At 36.0% G+C, this 19,426-nt stretch overlaps 1 protein-coding gene across 5 annotated transcripts; it reads left to right on the top strand.

The window, feature by feature from the left end:
- The first annotated feature begins 19 nt into the window (after positions 1 to 19).
- Positions 20 to 17,931, top strand: CNOT7 (CCR4-NOT transcription complex subunit 7). 5 transcript variants are annotated; one of them, XM_037742406.1, is made up of 8 exons: positions 41 to 218; positions 1,677 to 1,888; positions 3,319 to 3,495; positions 3,751 to 3,944; positions 9,303 to 9,464; positions 11,813 to 11,957; positions 14,602 to 14,712; positions 16,288 to 17,931. In XM_037742406.1, exons 4-8 carry the CDS (start codon positions 3,877 to 3,879, stop codon positions 16,414 to 16,416), a joined length of 615 nt encoding a protein of 204 aa, XP_037598334.1. In that variant the 5' UTR covers positions 41 to 218; positions 1,677 to 1,888; positions 3,319 to 3,495; positions 3,751 to 3,876; the 3' UTR covers positions 16,417 to 17,931. The 5 variants fall into 5 exon arrangements, with proteins under 5 accessions (XP_017395124.1, XP_037598333.1, XP_037598334.1 ...); XM_037742407.1 differs by lacking the exon at positions 41 to 218 and adding an exon at positions 303 to 370; XM_017539635.2 differs by lacking the exon at positions 3,319 to 3,495 and having other exon boundaries at positions 20 to 218.
- The last annotated feature ends 1,495 nt before the right edge of the window (positions 17,932 to 19,426 follow it).

Genomic DNA, 19,426 nt, shown 5'->3' with positions numbered 1-19,426 from the left:
CTCTGCGTGCTACGTCATCATCTAGCGCCCCCGCCAGGACGTGCGAAAAGCGACGGCGCAGCACGGTTCGGCGCAGCTCCGGCTCGCCTTTCCCCCTTGCTGGGCGAGAGGTGTCTATGGGGCACCCGCTGCCGCCGCCGCTCCCGCCACCGTCACCGCCGCCGGGTGCTGTCTCTATGGCGAGGAGGAGGAGGAGGAGCGCGAGCTCAGCGACACAAGTAGATCTTGCATCTGCCGCAATCCTGCGGGGGGAGGGGAGGGCTAGGGAAGTAGGAAGGGGGCGGGGACCATGAATCTGAGAGGGTGCGCCATGGCGCCAGCTGGAGTGCGGCTGGCTGAGGAAGGAGTCTGGCGGCGGGTGGGGGGCTGGGTAACTGGGGCTGGGGGTTTGTCAAAGGGTTGGCGCGTAGTGATGACGCAAAGGCTTTGTACCTGGGGCTTCGTAGCGGGACGGAAATTGGGAGTGGAGGGCGATGGCCTAGGTCTCAGCTCTTCGTATTCCTTCACGCGGCGGTGCTCGCTAGTCAGTGTAGCTCCAGTCAGTGTTATCAGCACCTTCGCACTGGCACTCTGCCAGGGAAGAGAGTTATCTATGATTTGAATGCCTCTGTGCCGTTCTCTCATTTCTCTGGGAGCCTGCATGCAGTACGGAAATGCTATCTCCAGTAATGAGAAGGCTTTCGGTGCCTCTTCGGGGCTCTTGGGACTGCAGTAGAGAGAGAGGTGGAGGAAAACAGTGTAAAACTGCAGGGTCTTTCCAAGTCTCTGTGTGTGTGTGTGTGCGTACGTGTGTGTTTATTGGGGTGGGAGATATATAGAGGAGGGATGTCCTGGATCTCCTTTGGTTTCTTTACTTGGAGAATTCAGTTATATTTCTGACTTTTCGGAGGTTAGAAGACAGTCGTAAGGCCCTCTTTTTACTCTTGTTATGTTTTTTTTTTTTTTCAATTTATATGAAAAATGCAGAAGAATTTGAAATTTCTCTGCCGAAGAATCAACCTAAACTCTATATAAAGTAGAAATCTGAGCTGTATCTTTGGTAATCAGGGACTATGCTCTGATTTTTAGGCAATTAAAAACAATTTAAAATGCAGACGTTCTATTGTGTTCTTTTTCCCTTCTGTAACTGCGAACATTCAATTTTCTTTTGCCATTATTTTTTTCTCAGAGTATTTACAAACATTTTTGACCTGTCTAGTCTAGTTTGAATAAATGCCAGTAAAATAGATCTGGTAATCAAGTCGGATTTTTGGATGTTTTGTTGATGAGGAATAAAAGCAAACACCACTTTTGGCATGGTAATATCTGATCTTGTCACATGTATTTAAGTGATTTTTCATTTTTGTCTAGAAATGGATGGCTTTATAAAGTTTTATGCAGGGGGTTAGTTGAACTCGAGAAATCTTTACTGGAAAGTTATAAAAATATTAGTATGTATGCATTAAAAAAAAAAAACTTTTTAAAAATAACTAATATTAGGACCAGGAAATCTGTGCTATAGTTCCTTTTTTTCTACAAACTAGCTGTGTGACCTTAAGCAAGTTACTTGCTAAACGTTGATTTTTTTTATGAGTCAAGAAATTTGAATAAATAACTCCTAAGGTTCCTGCCAGATTAATTATTCTGTGATTCAGATTTGAAATATCTGGTCTTTATATTGTTTTTTATTTTGACAGGTCCATAAATAAAGAATACAATATTTTATGAAACAAATCTTCAATCAAGTATAACATTTTGATGCTTGGCATCTAGACTCCTTTGTGCCCTCACTATGCCAGCAGCAACTGTAGATCATAGCCAAAGAATTTGTGAAGTTTGGGCTTGCAACTTGGATGAAGAGATGAAGAAAATTCGTCAAGTTATCCGAAAATATAATTACGTTGCTATGGTATGCCCACAAGCAAATCTTAAAACACTTCATATAAAGGAGGGAAAGGAGATTTTAAAATCTTGAATTCAGCCCTTTTGGTTGATATTTTTAGAGATTAATTTCACCATGAAAAGAAAAATAAGTCGCTATCATCCAGCCAGAAGCCATCAGGAATACACCTGTGATTTGACAGGTTGGGTTTATCCCTCATTGCAGTGAGGGAAAACACATTGGAATTCATGGGAACCATAGGGCATTTGAGAAAGAGAGTATTAGAAAGGATTTGGGCTTGCATCAGGTGGTCTTAGGGAAGAGTTAAGGAAGCAGGGCTTTACTATGGATTGGATGTGGTCAGGAAGCAGAGGTAGTTCTGTGATTGGATATCTTAATAAGTCTTAAATTAGAGACTGGAATGCTAGAATGAGGCTAAAGCTGCAGAGAAGGAATAGTCATTCATTTAGCCAGGATGGAGATACTTGGTCATTTTGTGGTTTGACATGTTTATTTTTTTTGTCCTTGTTCAGACAGGGTTACAGAGGGCCTTATTTGAGGTTGAACTTCAGCGAAATTACGTTCAACAGGAGAACATTAGGGCCTAGCTGTGGCCACCCGGTCTGCTCCTGTTAACACCAAAGCCTAGCCGATAGTAACACATCAGCTCCCAGAAGCTAGAGAGCTCTTTCTCAAACAAAAAACTCCGATGTGCCAGTGAAATGTTGTTGGTCTGCAATTTGTTTTCATGATTAACACTGGAGTTCCATGAATATACTGTGTTATTAAGCAACTCTGCTTTTGCACATGCTGTTCAGTCTGCCTAGATGTCTACCCAGTTGATGATTTTTCTTCTTTACCATTATGCAGTGCTGTGTGTGTCTGTTAGCTTCCCCACTGTTTTCTGGATCCACTAGATTATTATTAACTCCATAAAGCAAGGGGTTAGTGCTTTAATCATCCCCCAACTCTTAGCATAATAGAGGAGTTTTATAGTATCCAATAAAGTGGCTGTTCAATTGCACTGAATTAGAGAAATATTAATTTCTTCACTGTTTTATAGTGACTTGATACGTACTCTTTATTCTTAGCCCTGGTTTGAATTCTAATAACAAACTGCTGTATCTTTGTCTCAGTATTTTTAATAAAAATAAACAAATACATTACTTTAGGGAGGAGCAGGTTGATTGGTTAAACTATGAATGTTTCTATGTAGATATACTATTTAATAAAGGTGTACTTACCCATGATTAGAACTAAAATTATTTTCTTATCCAATGGAAATTCATAGTGAGCATTGATTTCTCAGATGATAAAGAGTGGCAGCGTAGAGAAGTGATAACATCTTACAAGAGTGAGTGGGTGGCATGCAGTTCTTGACAGTATACTTTCTGTGGACTATAGAGAGAATATTGTTTTGGCCAGAGAAATTAGGAGGCTAATGATGTTTTTCTTAGGATTTTGGTGTTGAGAAAAACCTTGTCTCAGAGAAGCAATTGGAAAGTACAGGCATTTTCCACTCTTTTAAACCAGTTCTTCAAGAAATATTTTAGCATTGGAATACTTTGAGCTTCCTTTCACCTATCCTTTGGGAGTTAGAAATTTATGATTTTTCCCCCTTTCTTGGGTATAGAGTAAGTATTTGGTTACATTTATCACATGTATCTCATAGTAGTAATTTGGATACATTTAAGAAAAGGCTATTATGTTTGTAGAGTTTTATGGTTCTAAAAAGTAATGTTCTTTCTAGTTAAAAGATACTTTGTAATTGAATATAAATGTGTAGAACATCACCTGTAGGATTCTTTGATTTGCATCAAAAATGAGTAAGAGTGTGTGGATTGTGGTTGTGACTGTTTCGTACATAATGAATCTTAAAACTTTTACAGGACACCGAATTTCCAGGTGTGGTTGCAAGACCCATTGGAGAATTCAGGAGCAATGCTGACTATCAATACCAACTACTGCGGTGTAATGTAGACTTGTTAAAGATAATTCAGCTAGGACTGACATTTATGAATGAGCAAGGAGAATACCCTCCAGGAACTTCAACATGGCAGTTTAATTTTAAATTTAATTTGACGTAAGTGTGAAATAACTGTATAACCCAGACTTTTTTTTTCTTTAATCTTAGGAATTAATTTTTCTTAAAGTATGGTGATGTGCTTTTTGGTGAATTTGGTGTAGTTATCCTGGAAACATATAAAAGGTAATATTTCAAAAGCGTGGGTTTCTTTTTTACTGTAGGACCCAAAAAAAAAAAAAAAAACAATTTTTGATATTACAGATTTTATATTTAAAATATGACTGCCACTTTTTTTGTATTTGGAAAACTTTGGATATTGAACATACTTCTGATAGAAAAAATAATCTTACCACATTAGTTTTACTTTCAGAAATTATGTGTTCAATTTGAAGTATAGACTTCATTTGTAATATTTATGCTTCTTGTAAAGATTTTTATTGCAGTCATTCCAGTTTATGAGTAGATTACATGTCAAATGCAGTAAGATGTGCCTTGGAACCTTGGGTACAGTTTCTTTTCAAGTCGGTTTTATAATCCCACTTCAGCCCACAAAGCCTCTCTTAATTCACATATAGGAGAAGTAGTAGTGTCCTTGAACCTGGTGTTTATCATGTCAGATTCTGCATTGTAACTCAAGCCCTGGGTCTCCACCCAGTTTCTTTAGTTATAATACTTCTATATCATTAGTAGAAGTAGTCTTGGTAACTAAGGGAAGTTTTAGAGTGTTTTTGGAAAAGGACAGATTATTTGCAAACTGTAAGTTGAGTAAATAAAATATTTAATATATCCTAAGTACGGTAGGACCTCAAATGTCATTTTCTTCAACATTGTTTCATGGTAACATTCATAAAAAATAAAATTTGATTCCTGACCTGGGCCACTACCTGTGTGGAGTTTGCACGTTCTCACGTATATGTGGATTTTCTCCCGGGTCCTCTGATTTCCTCCCACATCCCAGTGCTGTGCATGTTACCTGAAATTGTGTGGCTAAGTTGTCCCAGTGTGAGTGGGTAGGTTATCCGTGTGAGTGCATCATGCCACGGAATTACATCCTGAACAGGGTTGCTTCCAACATTGTGTCCTGAGCTGGCAGAATAGGCTGTGGCGTTTTTCAGCCCTCAAGTGAATAATGGAGTAAATGATTATCTTACTTGTTTTTATTAATCTTCTTAAATGTACATAGAGCTCACATTTATTTCAGTGTTTAATATTAGAAATATTTTGATCTTTATTTGGAAGTTTGGTGATTTTTTTTTGTGACCAGAAATATGCCATAGGAACTTAACTCTTGTTTTTATCAATTAGACTGTGGTAAAACTGGTTTTGTTATCCATCTTTTGGCTTAAAGTTGCAGTTTGCAAGAACTTACTGATACTGTTGAGTGAGTACTTAACCATATGTTGCAGTATTATAATGTTTTTCTTTTTTATATTCTACGTTTGTGTTATATATTCTAATATTGGTTAGGAAAAGTAGTAAAAGAAGCTGTAAGCAATTAATGGTAGTGCCAGTGTACGGATTCTTTCTTCCTGTTCTTTGTTGAATAATGTGATATTTAATATATGCAATTTTACAAAAGTATGGCTTAGGAAAAGCAGAGTAAGGATGTCTGTGGTACAGTTACAGCTTATAATTACACTGTGTTTAGCCTGACTCTCCATTTCCCTCTATTGGATTTTATATATATATATATATATTCTATTGGATTTAACACTATACTCTCTATTTGGAAACCAAGGCAGGCAGACTGCTTGAGGCCAGGAGTTCAAGACCACCCTGGTCAACATACACTCTGTCTTTCCAAAAAAAAAAAAATTTAAAACTTAGCTAGGCATGGTGGCTGTGTACTTGTAGTCGTAGCCACTAAGGAGGCCGATCCAAATAGATTGTTTGAACTTCGAGAAGTGCAAAGCTATAGTGAACTAGATTGCACCACTGTACTCCAGCCTGGACAACAGAGTGATACTTTGTCTCTAAACATACCTGTATCTATTTACACACACACACACATTATATCTATACACACACACGCATACACACACAGTATAGAACCTTATAAAGTAAACTTGACCAACCTGTGGCCCAGGATGGCTTTGAATGCAGCCCAACACAAATTTGTAAACTTTCTTAAAACATGAGTTTTTTTTTCTTAGTATGTTTTATGTGTGGCCCAAGATAGTTCTTCCAGTATGACCCAGGGAAACCAAAAGATTGGACACCTCTTTTATAAAGGGTGAAAAGTACTAATTTCCACTCAAACTAATAACCTTGTATAAGAACTACAGCTTTGAAACACTGTGAAAATTGCCTCCTATCCTTTTCTCAAATGATAAGCCTTTATTCAAGTTAGTTCTTTAGTTTGTTACTTTTTGTTCAGATGAATTAGAACATTGTTTTTAAATTAGATAATGTTGTTATCTCAGTACATGAGAAGTAGGTAACCCATCAGTGTCTCAGTTTGGGTAAAATTGGCAGTTTCCTTTTCTAGAAACACCTTTGTTCTAGTAAAAACTGCTTTATTAGTAGATCCTCTAAGTGAGGATCTTTTTTTTTCTTTCTTAGAAAGGCCTGCTAAAGTTTACTATGAAGTTTGGCTACCATTTACACCAGGGGTGTCTAATCTTTTGTTTTCCCTGGGCCACATTGGAGGAGGAATTGTCTTGGGCCACATAAAATACACTAATGCTAATGATAGCTGATGAGCTTAAGAAAAACAAATTGCAAAAAAAAAAAAAACTCAAAATGTTTAAGAAAGTTCATGAATTTGCTACATTCAAAGCCATGCTGGGCCACATGCGGCCCACGAGCTGCAGGTTGGACAAGCTTGATTTACGCTGATGTTAGGAGATGTTTAAGGAGAAGGATACAGTGAAAAACATTAGGTGGAAAGGTCATTTGGAAGATAAACCAGTAGTGCTTAATACAGAGAGAGCACCATCAACAGAATCTTGGAAATTTTGAAGAAAGTCAAAATTGACTTCCTAATGGAGTGAGTAGAATGAGTGTCAGATACAGTGCTAGACACTAGAGATACAGTATTGAGGAAAGTTGGTCATGGTCTTTATAACTCAGTGTTTTGTAACTCTTCTGTTTCCTCTCTATTGCCAGCGTCTAACAATTAACAGTTGTTAATACCAATCAATGTATGAGAATTCTCTCCAAACTGGAGTTGATATACCGATGAAAATTGAAGTGGAGTATTGAGGAGCTGTGAAGAGGAAAAGCAGTCTGTGGAAATATTGTCCCTGATAAGTCAAAGAGGATTAGAACACATTTTTAAAAAATCATCTATTTTGGTGATTGCAGTAATTCTTGATATTTGAGAGAATCATTTTAATAGGGCAGTAGAAATTATAGGGCATCTTCAGTTCAGTGGTAACAGAAAGGAAGCTGATGCTTCAGTTAAGGAAAGTAGCAGTGAAAAGGAGATAGTGAGTTCCATAAGAAGGGAGGCTGGGTGCAGTAGCTCACGCCTGTAGTCCCAGCACTTTGGGATGCAGGTTGGCAGCCAAGGCAGGCAGATTGCTTGGGCTCAGTAGACCAGCCTAGACAACATGGCAAAGCCCCGTCTCTACAAAAATACAAAAATTAGCCAGGCATGGTGGCGCGTATCTGTAGTCCCAGCTACTTGAGAGGCTGCAACAAGGAGGCTCGCTTAAGCCCAGGTGGTCAAGGCTGTAGTGAGTGGTGTTCAAGCCAGTGCTTCCTGGATGACAGCCACACCCTGTCTCAACAGGGAACGTGGAATCAACAGAAGGGTGGTTTTTATTTTGTTTTATAGATAATACACAGACATATTTGAGTGTTCAAGAGTTGAGTTGCAGGGTGTTAGGATAAAGATAGACACTTGACAAGTACTTTGAGGAATGGCAGCAATTAGCTTTGGCGATGAGGCAAGCTGTCTTCGGAGTCTAAAGGAAAAAAATCTTCAGATAGATGGGTTGATGTAAAAAAAAGGAATGTTGATGATCTGATATTTCTTTGTAAAGCAAGTGTAGGGTGAAGCCATATGCTGCAAGTAAACAGGTGAAAAGTGTTATTGGAAACTTAAAAGGTCTGAAACTACTTGTTTACCTATACCTTCGCAAATGGCAAAAGTGATGTGAGCCTGGGGAAGAATCTGTTTTTTTATGGCTTTGGTTGCTTATAGTTGCTAAAGCATACCTCATTGTGAGCATTGGGACCTGATGACTGAAATACTAATTTCTTGAGTACGTATTTTTAGCTTAGGAAAGCTGTGGTTTAACTGGGGAAAAAACAAAAAACTATTTTACTGGGTTTATTCTGTTACCTTTCCTAAAGGATTTTCCAGGGGAAACTTACTTTTAAGTGATTATTGTAGTTCGCCTCTATTTTAAAATATTTCCATTATTAGCTTTGTAATTTTTCAGACATTTAAAAATGATTTCCAAAGGACAAACCATAAGAATGCTTTTTGACCCAAGTGAAATATACCGTTGGTTTAGTTTTGTTTAAAGTGTTTAATAGGAATTCCTTTTGCCAAGAGGTAGAAGCCATTATTGTTACAGTTTAAAGAGTAAATAAAAAATGGCAGATTCACAAAATGCATTTTCATTTATTCTCAAAAATACATCTGTATTTTAATAACTTTAAATATTTCAGATATACATATACTGTGTTTGGTAACTTTTGGTTTAATACTTCAGATACACATAAATTTGTGGTTGGAAATTAGAGATGGCTTTCTTTTTAGCTTAAGTGATATCTTGAAGAATTGGCTTATATTTAGATATCCTGGCTTGATTTTATAAGGCAATCTTTTAGGAATAGGATTGTTTACAGAAGAAATTATTGCTATTACAGCATAGTCCATAACTTTAAACAGTGTTGCTTATTGGAGCCATTTGCAAGGCTCATCATTTATGAAAGACATCTCTTTCTTCTTAAAGATGAAGTGTAGTTTAACTCAACCACATGAGACGTTTTCCACTGAGTCTCCTTCCTTGTGCTGCTGAGACCATGGGAGGTGGGCATATCCTCCACAGCCGTGGCTGCGGCTCCACCTAGCAGCATTGCAATGACTGCTAAGACTAAGAGTCTCTGAAAAAAGTTGTCTGTCAGTCTGTGGTGGTAGCCCCTGGTGAGTAGAAGACCCTTTTCCCAAACCCAGTTAAATGTATTTAAATATGAAAGGCTAATGAAATTGAGTTAATAGTAAGGATTAAAATTGCACCATTGAACTCTTTGAATGATTTTTTTATTGTTTGAAACATTTTCTGAAACAATGACTCTTGCATTTAAATTGCATTTTTCTTGCACATATGTAAAGCATTGAAACAGTTGGACTCAAGCCAATCCTCTTTCTCCTTATTGGCACTGTAGTTACAGATGTAAGCAGAAGAACAGCTTGTTTGAAGTAATGGCATATTTGAATCTTTCTCTTTCTTCTGCCAGGGAGGACATGTATGCCCAGGACTCTATAGAGCTACTAACAACATCTGGTATCCAGTTTAAAAAACATGAGGAAGAAGGAATTGAGACCCAGTACTTTGCAGAACTTCTTATGACTTCAGGAGTGGTCCTCTGTGAAGGGGTCAAATGGTTGTCATTTCACAGGTAAAACGACTGCATTGAAAATGCCATTTGTGTTTCCATCTCATACTTGCTCCACACTGACTTTGGTCACTACGTTAGCAATTTCAGGCTTAATTCTAGAAAGAGTTGACTGTCATATAGAGTTGTCACCTAATTCTTAGAAGGCTAATAATGTTGGTCTCCTTAAAGGTTAATTTAAAATATGGGATCCATTTTTGCCTGTGAGAAGCATATTGCATAGTAGAAAGAGTACAGGTTCCCTAGAAAGTGAAAGACCCTAGTTTAACTCCAGCAATGCCGTTTGGAATTGGTGTTGCCCAGGGTTTTCTTTTTCTGTTTCTACACCTTAGTTTTTAATGCTCTACAAGGGAAACCATTAATTTACATTCACAAAAATCTATTGAATATTTACCATATGGCAGGCACTGTGATGAAATTCTAGGAATTAAGCTGTGACTAAAACAGATGAAAATTCTTGTCCGCATGGAGTTTATATCCTGATGGGGGTGGACAGTTTTTTAAAAATGTAGTTCATATTGTGGTTTGTTAGATAGTGCTAAGTACTATCTAAAATGAAACAGCAAAGAAAATGCTAGGGGTGTGTGTGTAGATGGAATTTAATTTTTTTTTTTAAATGTGATAAGGCATCCCTTAGAAGAAATATCTTGAAGACTTGTTTTAAAAGTCAATAAAATACTTTATAAACAGTAAATTATCAATAAGTGCTGGTTTTTAATTCTTTATTATTATAAAACTAGATTATTTAAGAGTGTTTCTGGTAAGGAAACTAGTTCCTATTTTGTGAAAATAGACTTCCATGTATGAGAGTCTTCCTATCTAAGTAAACTAAACTGATGATCCAGGGACTTAAAGTAACCTTCAGAATGATTTTATTTGGCTTTTGTTAGGTTTTGAAAAAGCATTGTGTTACATAGGTGTTAATACTCTTTAACTTGGTTTGTTTCACACATTTATTTTAAATCTGAATCTCCTGCACGGTTTAGCTTCCAGCTGTGACCTGTGGGATGTTTATAGTGAGGGACGGTTCATGTGGGCAACTTTGATATGTACTAAGCAGAAATTGTTGAGCTGTGGGTACTGAACACACTCCACCTACCATCTTTTTGTCTCTTCTCCACTTGAACCCATACCTTAGGAGACACAACTTAAAGACTCTTAATACAAAACTTTTTTTTAGTCATTTTTACTTCCTAGACATGAAGATACAAAAGAACTAGAAAGTAGTGTCCTACCCTTTTACTATATATGACATACCCTTTCATTTAAAGAATACTGTGACAAAATACAGTGTACTAGGTACTGGGGTATTAAGATGAACAAAAGCGGGGTTCATTTATGTCTTCTTGGAGTTTAGAATCTAAGACTGATATATTTGAATATTTATCAAGATAATGATCAGATTTTATTGCATTAAATATCATTAGCTGTTTTCCTCATATTCTAATCTATTTCTAATAGTAAAGAATAGTTTAAGAAGTTTATAAATCCTAAATGCTAATGTAATTGTACTTTTAATGTTAGTAGGCAAATGCCATATAGACTTCCTGTCAGAAATCCTGGAAGGAAAGATAGATACGGGATGGCAGTGTCTAACTGGTCTGGGGGTGTAGGGAGACAGAAAGCTGTGGAAAAGTCCAGATGAAGGGATAAGAGGTCTTGATTTGAGCGTGTAGGAGTTTGTATTTTATTGTCTAGGAGAGTAGTTCTTATTTTTTACTACACTTCTTTCATGTGCAACATTTCCATTAATAATAACTCTAAGGGAGCCAGAATTGTGAAGGAAGAGAGGGAGAGCCTACTTATTCATAAAGTCACGTAAGAGAAGTGAAAATACCTTGTTAGAATCTTATTCTTTGGATAAAGTATATGACCACCTTCTGTAAGAGATGGAATGACTTGCATTACTTTGGCCTACCGAATGCCAATTCTTCTGCAACATTTGCTAACTCTTCTGGCCAAGTTTCCATTCATCTTTATTTCTCTATTTTCATAGTTATTAGAAAAAAATTTTTTGAGACATCTTTGGGCAGTTTGATACTCTTTGGTGTTCTCTATTCAAGCATCAGCAAAATAGTATTTTAGTGACCACAGGCTTGGTTTGGTAGTGTAGATCTGTGTTGATGTCTCTGAATAATAAAGTGATAAAGTTCTTAACACTGTTGTAAGATGACAGCATTTTCCCATTATAGTCCTAAATATGTTTGTTTTCTCTGTTTTTGTGTGCACTTCTCTTTAATTTTTTTGGAAGGGCTGTAATATGACTTGCTTAAATTTGAATCAGAAAAACTTTTTTTTAAAATCTTTATGGTATTTATGTTTCCCTCTTCTCTGTTTTAACCCTTTTATAGCGGTTACGACTTTGGCTATTTAATCAAAATTCTGACCAACTCTAACTTGCCTGAAGAAGAACTTGACTTCTTTGAGATCCTTAGATTGTTCTTTCCTGTCATTTATGATGTGAAGTACCTCATGAAGAGCTGCAAAAATCTCAAAGTAAGGCTTCACGTGGCTTTATCTGTAACAGCACACTGTTCAGACCAAGTGACTCATGAGATTCTAGGCTGGGGTGTTGTTTTAAACCATATTTTAAAGTATTACATTAAATGCAATTATGTTATCTGGTCATGTGATTCTTTTTCTTGCATAAATGATAATTTATAGGAAATCCTTTTTTCAGAGCTTCAGTGTATCTTGGCAGAAGGCAGAATTAGTTTTCAACACAATTGAGGCTCAGGTCAGATTCTTGTCATTGCTTGCCAGATTGAAAATCAGAAACCAAACAAAAATTTGAGGACAGTGAGGCTCTCATATGTACACCAGTGTGAGTTCTTTCTTTCTCCCAACACGCACAGAATCTTGTCTTACAAGGTAGAATCTAAGGTGGCCAACGATGTGCAGATGTATTCAGTAGTGTGGCAAGAGTTTTTCTTTCCTTTTGCCTTATCTTAGCTAGAAATTATTTTGTCAGTTCTAATGATAGGATAATGTTTCTAGGATTAGACTACATAGCTAAAAGATTCTTTTTTTGGCCAAAAGATGTTGGCTTGTTACAGGTAAGTCCTACAGGAAATGTGTAGGTCCTGCCTAGACAGTAGTAACATCCTGACACTTCATAACATGTATTTTTAAATTCTAAACATTCTTTCAAAAGGAGATTTTCTTTGATAAGGTAAAATGCTCTTTCACTTTGAGAACAAAATTACCTCTGGTGGGATGGGCCCTGGGAATACAGTGGTTTTGTCTTTCTTAGGTGTACTCATTTAAGCTATAACTAAAAAAGGAAACAAAAATACATTGAGGCAATGTGGTTGATTTCTAGAACCTGCATCATCTCTTCTTTCTTCAGTGAAACCAAGGTTGATCAGATTTTCACCTCATCAGGTTTTACAAGTGCAAGTAAAGTTATACTTTTAGATGGTGAAGACCTGAAGACCTTTGCTTTAAGCAGGAATAACATGGGAATTAAATAAGGAAACTTTGCTTTTTTTTTTTCTTTTGAGAAGGACTCTTTTTCCTAGGCTGGAGTGCAGTGGTGTGATCTCAGCTCATTGCTATCTCTGCCTCCTAGAATGTTACTACTATCTAGGCAGGACCTACATATTTCCTATAGTACTTACCCATAACAAGCTAACATCTTTTGGCCAGAAAAGGAATGTTACAGCCATATAGTTTAGTCCTGGGTTCAAGTGATTCTCCTGCATCAGCCTCCCAAGTAGCTGGGATTACAGCACCCATCACCACGCCCAGCTAATTTTTGTATTTTTAGTAGAGACCGGTTTTCACTGTATTGGTCAGGCTGGTCTTAACAGACAACTGAAGATGAGAAACATTGTTTTGGCCAGTGTTTGCTTTTTAATACAGGACATGGTCAGCATGTGACTAGAGAATTTTTTAAGAAAGATTATTTAATGTTTGTAGCAGTAGATTTATACTTCCAGCAAGTGAACTTGCCACAGGGCATCCCTTACTTGAGATACTCAGTCCATTCTTTGGCACTGCATGCTGATAATCCAGGTCCTACATGTTTTCATCTGGCTCAGGAAACTTTTTTTTAATTGACATATCTGTATAATGACAGTTTTCAGGACCAGGGAACCAAAATATTGCTCACTATGTGTGTGTTACTGGGAAGTTTCTAAGTACAGATTCTCTGAATGTGTCCTGAGTGAGCTGCTGTGTTAAAATTCAGGTTAACGACAAAGGTGCCTTCTGACCTATAGTCAGCCATGCTGTTCTGTTGAGTTCTGTTGTTCTTCTAAGCAGCTGCTAATGATACCTAATCCTCGTGCTGTTTTTAGCACAGAAGTGACTGCACAGAAGGAACTGTTGTGCAAAGCATTGTTTTAAGCCGGGATGTGCAGAAGGGCTAGTTTACTGGTGGAGGCCTTAACAATACAGAGAAGAATTTCTGTTTTGTTGTTGGTGTTTCTTTCCTTCACTCATTCTTCTCTCCCTTTACTCTCCTTTCTTCTCCTCCCTCTCTTTTTCCTTCTCTCTGTTATAACAGTCTTTTCCTTTCTTTCTTTCCACTCTCATTTTTTTAATCTTAGCAGTATTAACATAGGTGGATTATAGCAGACCACTCTAAGGAGTTGTATTAACTAACTTGTTTTAACTAACAAAACCATAGTTAAGCATGTAGCATATTCTTAATGATTTGGTTATTCATAATGGCTTTGTTTTGTAAAAATTAAGTGTAAAACTACAAATGTACTGGTGGGAAGTTTAAGAAAATTTGAAAAAAATTGTGTCATACTAGCTATTCAGTTTTATAATTATTACTGGATTGATAGACTATGAGTATAGTTGATAAATATTACCCTATATATGGTCTGCTTCCCTCCTATCTCTAGTAACGTTATTTACCTGTCATATGCCCTGAAACATATGATGAAGATACATTTTCCCAATTAGGATCTTGTTTTCCATGAGTAATTCACATTCTCTGTTTCTTCCCCCTAATCTTTATAAGGTTCACCTTTACATACTAAAGTTTATTTTGGTCACTGTCTAAGTTTATAATTTTTGAATTCAAAATTTATTTTGAATCATCTTATTATTCAAAATAAAATTTATTTTGAATAATAAAGGTGTTGGAATATTTTTCTCCTTGACGAGCAATTTTTATTTCTTCTAGGGTGGATTACAGGAGGTGGCAGAACAGTTAGAGCTGGAACGGATAGGACCACAACATCAGGCAGGATCTGATTCATTGCTCACAGGAATGGCCTTTTTCAAAATGAGAGAAGTATGAAGACATCACTGCCTTTTTCTCAGTTGGTTGTTAGGTTGAGAACATAAAAAATTGTAATGGCCAAAGATTTTGGGCAACACATACCTACTAAGTAAAGATATAATTAGAGATAGCATATGAGTCATATCCACCACACTTAAAGTATTCAAAAATAAGTCATCTTGAAGTGTAGTTCATAAGGAACTGGGAGAACATGTTCTTCCTAGAACCCCAAATTTTAAAACATAAACTACCTGAGAAATCATGTAGGTCCAACTATATTATTTCTCAGGTGAGAAAACAGGCTAATAACTTCCATAATTAAACACATTACTAGTGGGAAAAATCCAAAGTTCTTTTTGTAGACTCCATCAGTGATCCTTCTGCAAGGCAAAGATTTTTAGGTTTCTTCTAGCATAACTTTCTTTTAGGCTTTAAACTGGTGATAAAAATATTATTTGCTCATGTCATTCTTCACTGCTTTGAAGATTTTGTAGAGTAGCACTCAGGATTTTTACTGGATTGAGTCTTAAAAGTGGGGGTTGAATTCTGAAGGGATTAAATAAATCCAATGTAGTAGTTGAATCAGAAACCATATTAGGAAAACCCTCCTTAAAAGGCAGAGATCAGTTCCTTGAGTATAAAATGTTAGGTATGGAAAAATGAAACCTAATGAACGCATATCTACTGTTAGTAATTGATATGCACAGATTCACTTAGGTATAGGTAAACAGAAAGGAAAATTGGATGTACAGAAACAAAGTAAGTGAGGTTCTTCTTGCCTATACCAAAGTTTTCCCTTAAGCAAAAATTCACTTCAGATTTCGAGTATATTCTCTTAGACATTAAATTATTGACTGAGGCTGAGAATTTAACTTTTTGTAGCAGTGTATTAATAGAAAGTATTAAAGCTGTTGTGCTGAGTAGTACTGATTCAGAAGTGACTTGGACCATCCATTCATGACACGTAAATATTTTGTTTTGGACTCCTTCCCATTGTTTCATTAGATAATTGAAACAACCTTTTGGACTTTTTAGCTTTGCATTTTAAAAATGTCATAATGGTTTAACTGAAGGTAGATTTCTGGCACTAATTTATTTTTATTTTTCTTGGCTTCTTCAAGGATAGTAATATAGTGTGAATATTCAAATTTTACTGTCCATTAACTTTAGGGTTTATTTATCGGCAGCTCAGCCTTGCACATAGACTAAGGACAGCTTATTAACCTAAACTTTTTTCCTACCATCGTTGGCTTTCTTCATTCTTTCTGTTGAGTATTGTTAAATTAATGGAATAAAAAATTTATTTTTCCTTGATTACAAATTCTTATAACAATGGTCTAAATGTTAATGGAAAAGACATGCACTTATACATGTTTTTTGGTAGTCTCTTTCTTTGGTTTCTGAGCTCTGTACTTTTGAGGACATTAGTCTTATTGAACTTAAATGTGTAGCCTCAAAGGAACACCATAGAAAAGAGCTGTCATTATCATTAATGAACAGGCAGTACTTACATTGCTGAAATATAAATTAGAAGTGGTACCTTTTGGTTAAAATTATCTTTTTTTTTTCTTCAAAATTCCTTTTTAGATGTTCTTTGAAGATCATATTGATGATGCCAAATATTGTGGTCATTTGTATGGCCTTGGTTCTGGTTCATCCTATGTACAGAATGGCACAGGGAATGCATATGAAGAGGAAGCCAACAAGCAGTCATGACATGAAATAGTCCTTTTATTTTTATTTCGAGCTACACACATGCTTGTATATAGGTTTTATCTCTGGTTGAATCCTTTGAACAGGAGACAGTACCTTTCCCCTGCCCCTTTCATGGCCCATTTTATTGTCTACCTTTCAGTACTAAGTATGACCGTTCCTATCTCAGATCTTAATAAAAAAAAATGCATTCAGGTTAAATTTGGCCTTAATATACTTGTTAGAAAGCGTGTGTGACAGAGAGTGGGGAAAGCTACGTCACTGAATATTTTGATAAACTTTACCTACTTAAGCTGGGTTTATTTTTCCCTTTTCCTAAATTAACTAGCACTGACTGTAATTTATTTCCCTGTTTCATGTCTCTCCCTTCCATTCTGCAGGAGTTTTAGCTATTTGAGATTATGGACCATCAATTTTGCACTTTAGAGAGTGATTCTGACTCAAAACCTCTGTTTTATCAGAAATTTTGTTTTTTTCTTGATCTTAGCTGGAAAAATGACCATCTGCCAACTTTACACAGTATTTACTTGGTTTTGACCCACAGACTATAGCACATTCATTGTGCTGTCAGTTCAGCAAAATGAAAAAACAAAAGATAAGAAGAAACTACTGAGGAGCTTAGTAACTGCTGTTTCTGTATGTAGTGTTTAATCTTCCAAGCACATCTAGTGTCTGTCAGTTTCTAATTGGCATGTGTAGGCTGCTCTGTGACTGAAGAACTTTCAAACCAGCTTTACACCCTTCAGGAAAAATCCCTTGTGATTGGATGTTCAGTATCTGCCAGTAAACTGGTACTCAAGATGTTGAAGCTACAGTTATTTTATGATAGCACACTTCCCTTGATCTGCTTATTTTTATTCCATCACTGTTTACCCTTGTTTTTCTTTTTTTTATTTTGTAGCCATACTTATGATACTATTGATTTGTTGGTTACACAAATCAATTTTATTAAAATCCAAAGATAACAAGTCTTTAAGTATATTTTGTACCAAATTAAATTAGAAAACAAAAATTGTGCTTGCTACAAAAGTAAATAATGGAGAGATTTGGTACAAAACAACAAAACCCAATATATATATATATATATTCTCATATATATATATATATATATGTATATAGCTAATAAAATTACCTGAGGAGTGTAATGCTTGTTTATTTTTTTGTGTATATCTTTGCAATCTATTTTATATATATTGACAAAAGAGACTGTGAAATATTTAGTCATGCAGAATATGTGACCAGACCAGAGCATGTGTAGGAAGACTTTTCAGTAATCATTAACTCTACCTTGAAATGATGGACTACAAGTTATAATGTGTGTTACCTACACTTACAATCAGTAATATTAGCAAATCTCCAAACGTTACATTGGTTTGTCTCCCTTGTACATTCTTTATTCATGATATTACAGTGCTGTAACTGGGTGGTCCTTTTTAAACAAAACATTTGCAAAACAGAGGGTATTATTTGTTTTTAAAGCTTTTGTAAATAAAGGCTTCAAAAATGTTTTCTTATAAATGTTGATGACTGGTGATTTTGTTTTGGAAATACTCATTTGGGGGATATTCTTTTTTATTTGGGCAACTCTTTCAGTAACTTTCTTCATTAACCCTAGATGATTATTAGTCCATTTATTGAAAAATCAGTCTAACCTTTCTGCATTTCAAGTGTGGGCTTATTCTTGTTCTTTATGAGTACCTCAACTAGCTAATTAAGGACTGACTTTTATTTCTCCTTTCCAGGAATGCATTTATTCTGAAGGATATACTTACAAAGTAAATACATTTGATATAACTGTGGCTTTTAAAAAAAATCTAACACAAGGTAGCAAGTTTCTGGCTTTGTTTTGTCTTAGTTAAAAATGAAGATTCTTTTTGCTTATGATTTGTTAGTTTTTATTGAGAAAACTAACATTTACATTTTCTTTAGCTAATAGTTCAACTATTTGTTGAGAAATCAATGCTGGATTTGAAATAGGAATGATAAAGTTTGTCTTTTTAGTAGCCACATAATTGCTCATAACTTATGTCAGTTCTGGCTTCTGTCCCTAAAAAGTATAGATAATCCCTAACTTACTATCTTTCAACTTAATGATTTTTCATCTTTACGGTGGGTGTATTGACGGTGGGTGTAACCCCATCAAAAGTTTAGGAACTCCTTAGGACCTACGATGGGTTACACATTCTACTGAATGTGTATTGCTTTTGCACCATTGCAAAGTTAAAATTTTTAAGTTGAACCATTGTAAATTGGACTGTATGCTGCTGCCTGTATTAAATGCATTTTGGTATTTTTTCAGATGTAACCTCATTTTAAGTTGAGCTTTTGTACAGTATTTTGTAACTTCCGTAGAGGACCATTATGACTTACTGGGTCTAGGCTTTACTTTTTTATTTTGTTCCAGACAGGCCGCATGTTTATAGAGTCTAGGTTTTAGACATAAAATATTTGGCTGGTAATTTTTTTAGTGTTCCTGAGCCATTAATTACAGACTCATATGTTCTGTTAAATCTACTAAAGCAAGCCAGAATCCGCTTGTTGCTTGTTTTTATATGGCCCATGAACTGAGAATGGCTTTTTGTTTTAAATGGTTGGGAAAAATAATCAAAAGAATATTTCCTGGCATCTGAAAATTACATGAAATTCAAATTTTAGTCTCTAGAAGTTTTTATTGGAATGCAGCCACAATCATTTACATATTATCTATGGATACATTTTTGCTACAATGGAAAAGATGAGTAGCTGCTACAGAACCTGTTTATGTCTGTCTCGTTTCACATTGCTGCTTGGCAAGCTACAGAATCACAGTGATGCAGATATGACCTGAAAGCATTTGGAATGTCCTGTATATTGCTACATTTATTACTTTTCCTACTACCAGTTCATGCCCCGGATCTCAGAACAAGGAAAGTACACTTCTAATGTTATGCATTTAAGGCACACTGGAACGTGGACTATTTTATTATGTAGTCGTACATTTTGTTTATAATGCAGTGACACCATAACTGCTAAA

The sequence above is a fragment of the Cebus imitator genome, unplaced genomic scaffold, assembly GCF_001604975.1.
Source record: "Cebus imitator isolate Cc_AM_T3 unplaced genomic scaffold, Cebus_imitator-1.0 Scaffold120, whole genome shotgun sequence".
NCBI classification, from domain to species: Eukaryota; Metazoa; Chordata; class Mammalia; order Primates; family Cebidae; genus Cebus; species Cebus imitator.
The sequence above is the reverse complement of the archived record's forward strand: the minus strand, read 5'-3'. Positions and strand labels throughout refer to the sequence as shown.

Bases quoted from the DNA above. Each gene is read 5' to 3' on its own strand.
- CNOT7 (XM_017539635.2), top strand. From the start codon at position 1,772: ATGCCAGCAGCAACTGTAGATCATAGCCAAAGAATTTGTGAAGTTTGG. The intron at 1,889-3,750 runs GTATGCCCACAA...AAACTTTTACAG, and splicing joins AATATAATTACGTTGCTATG to GACACCGAATTTCCAGGTGT. The intron at 11,958-14,601 runs GTAAGGCTTCAC...TATTTCTTCTAG, and splicing joins AGAGCTGCAAAAATCTCAAA to GGTGGATTACAGGAGGTGGC.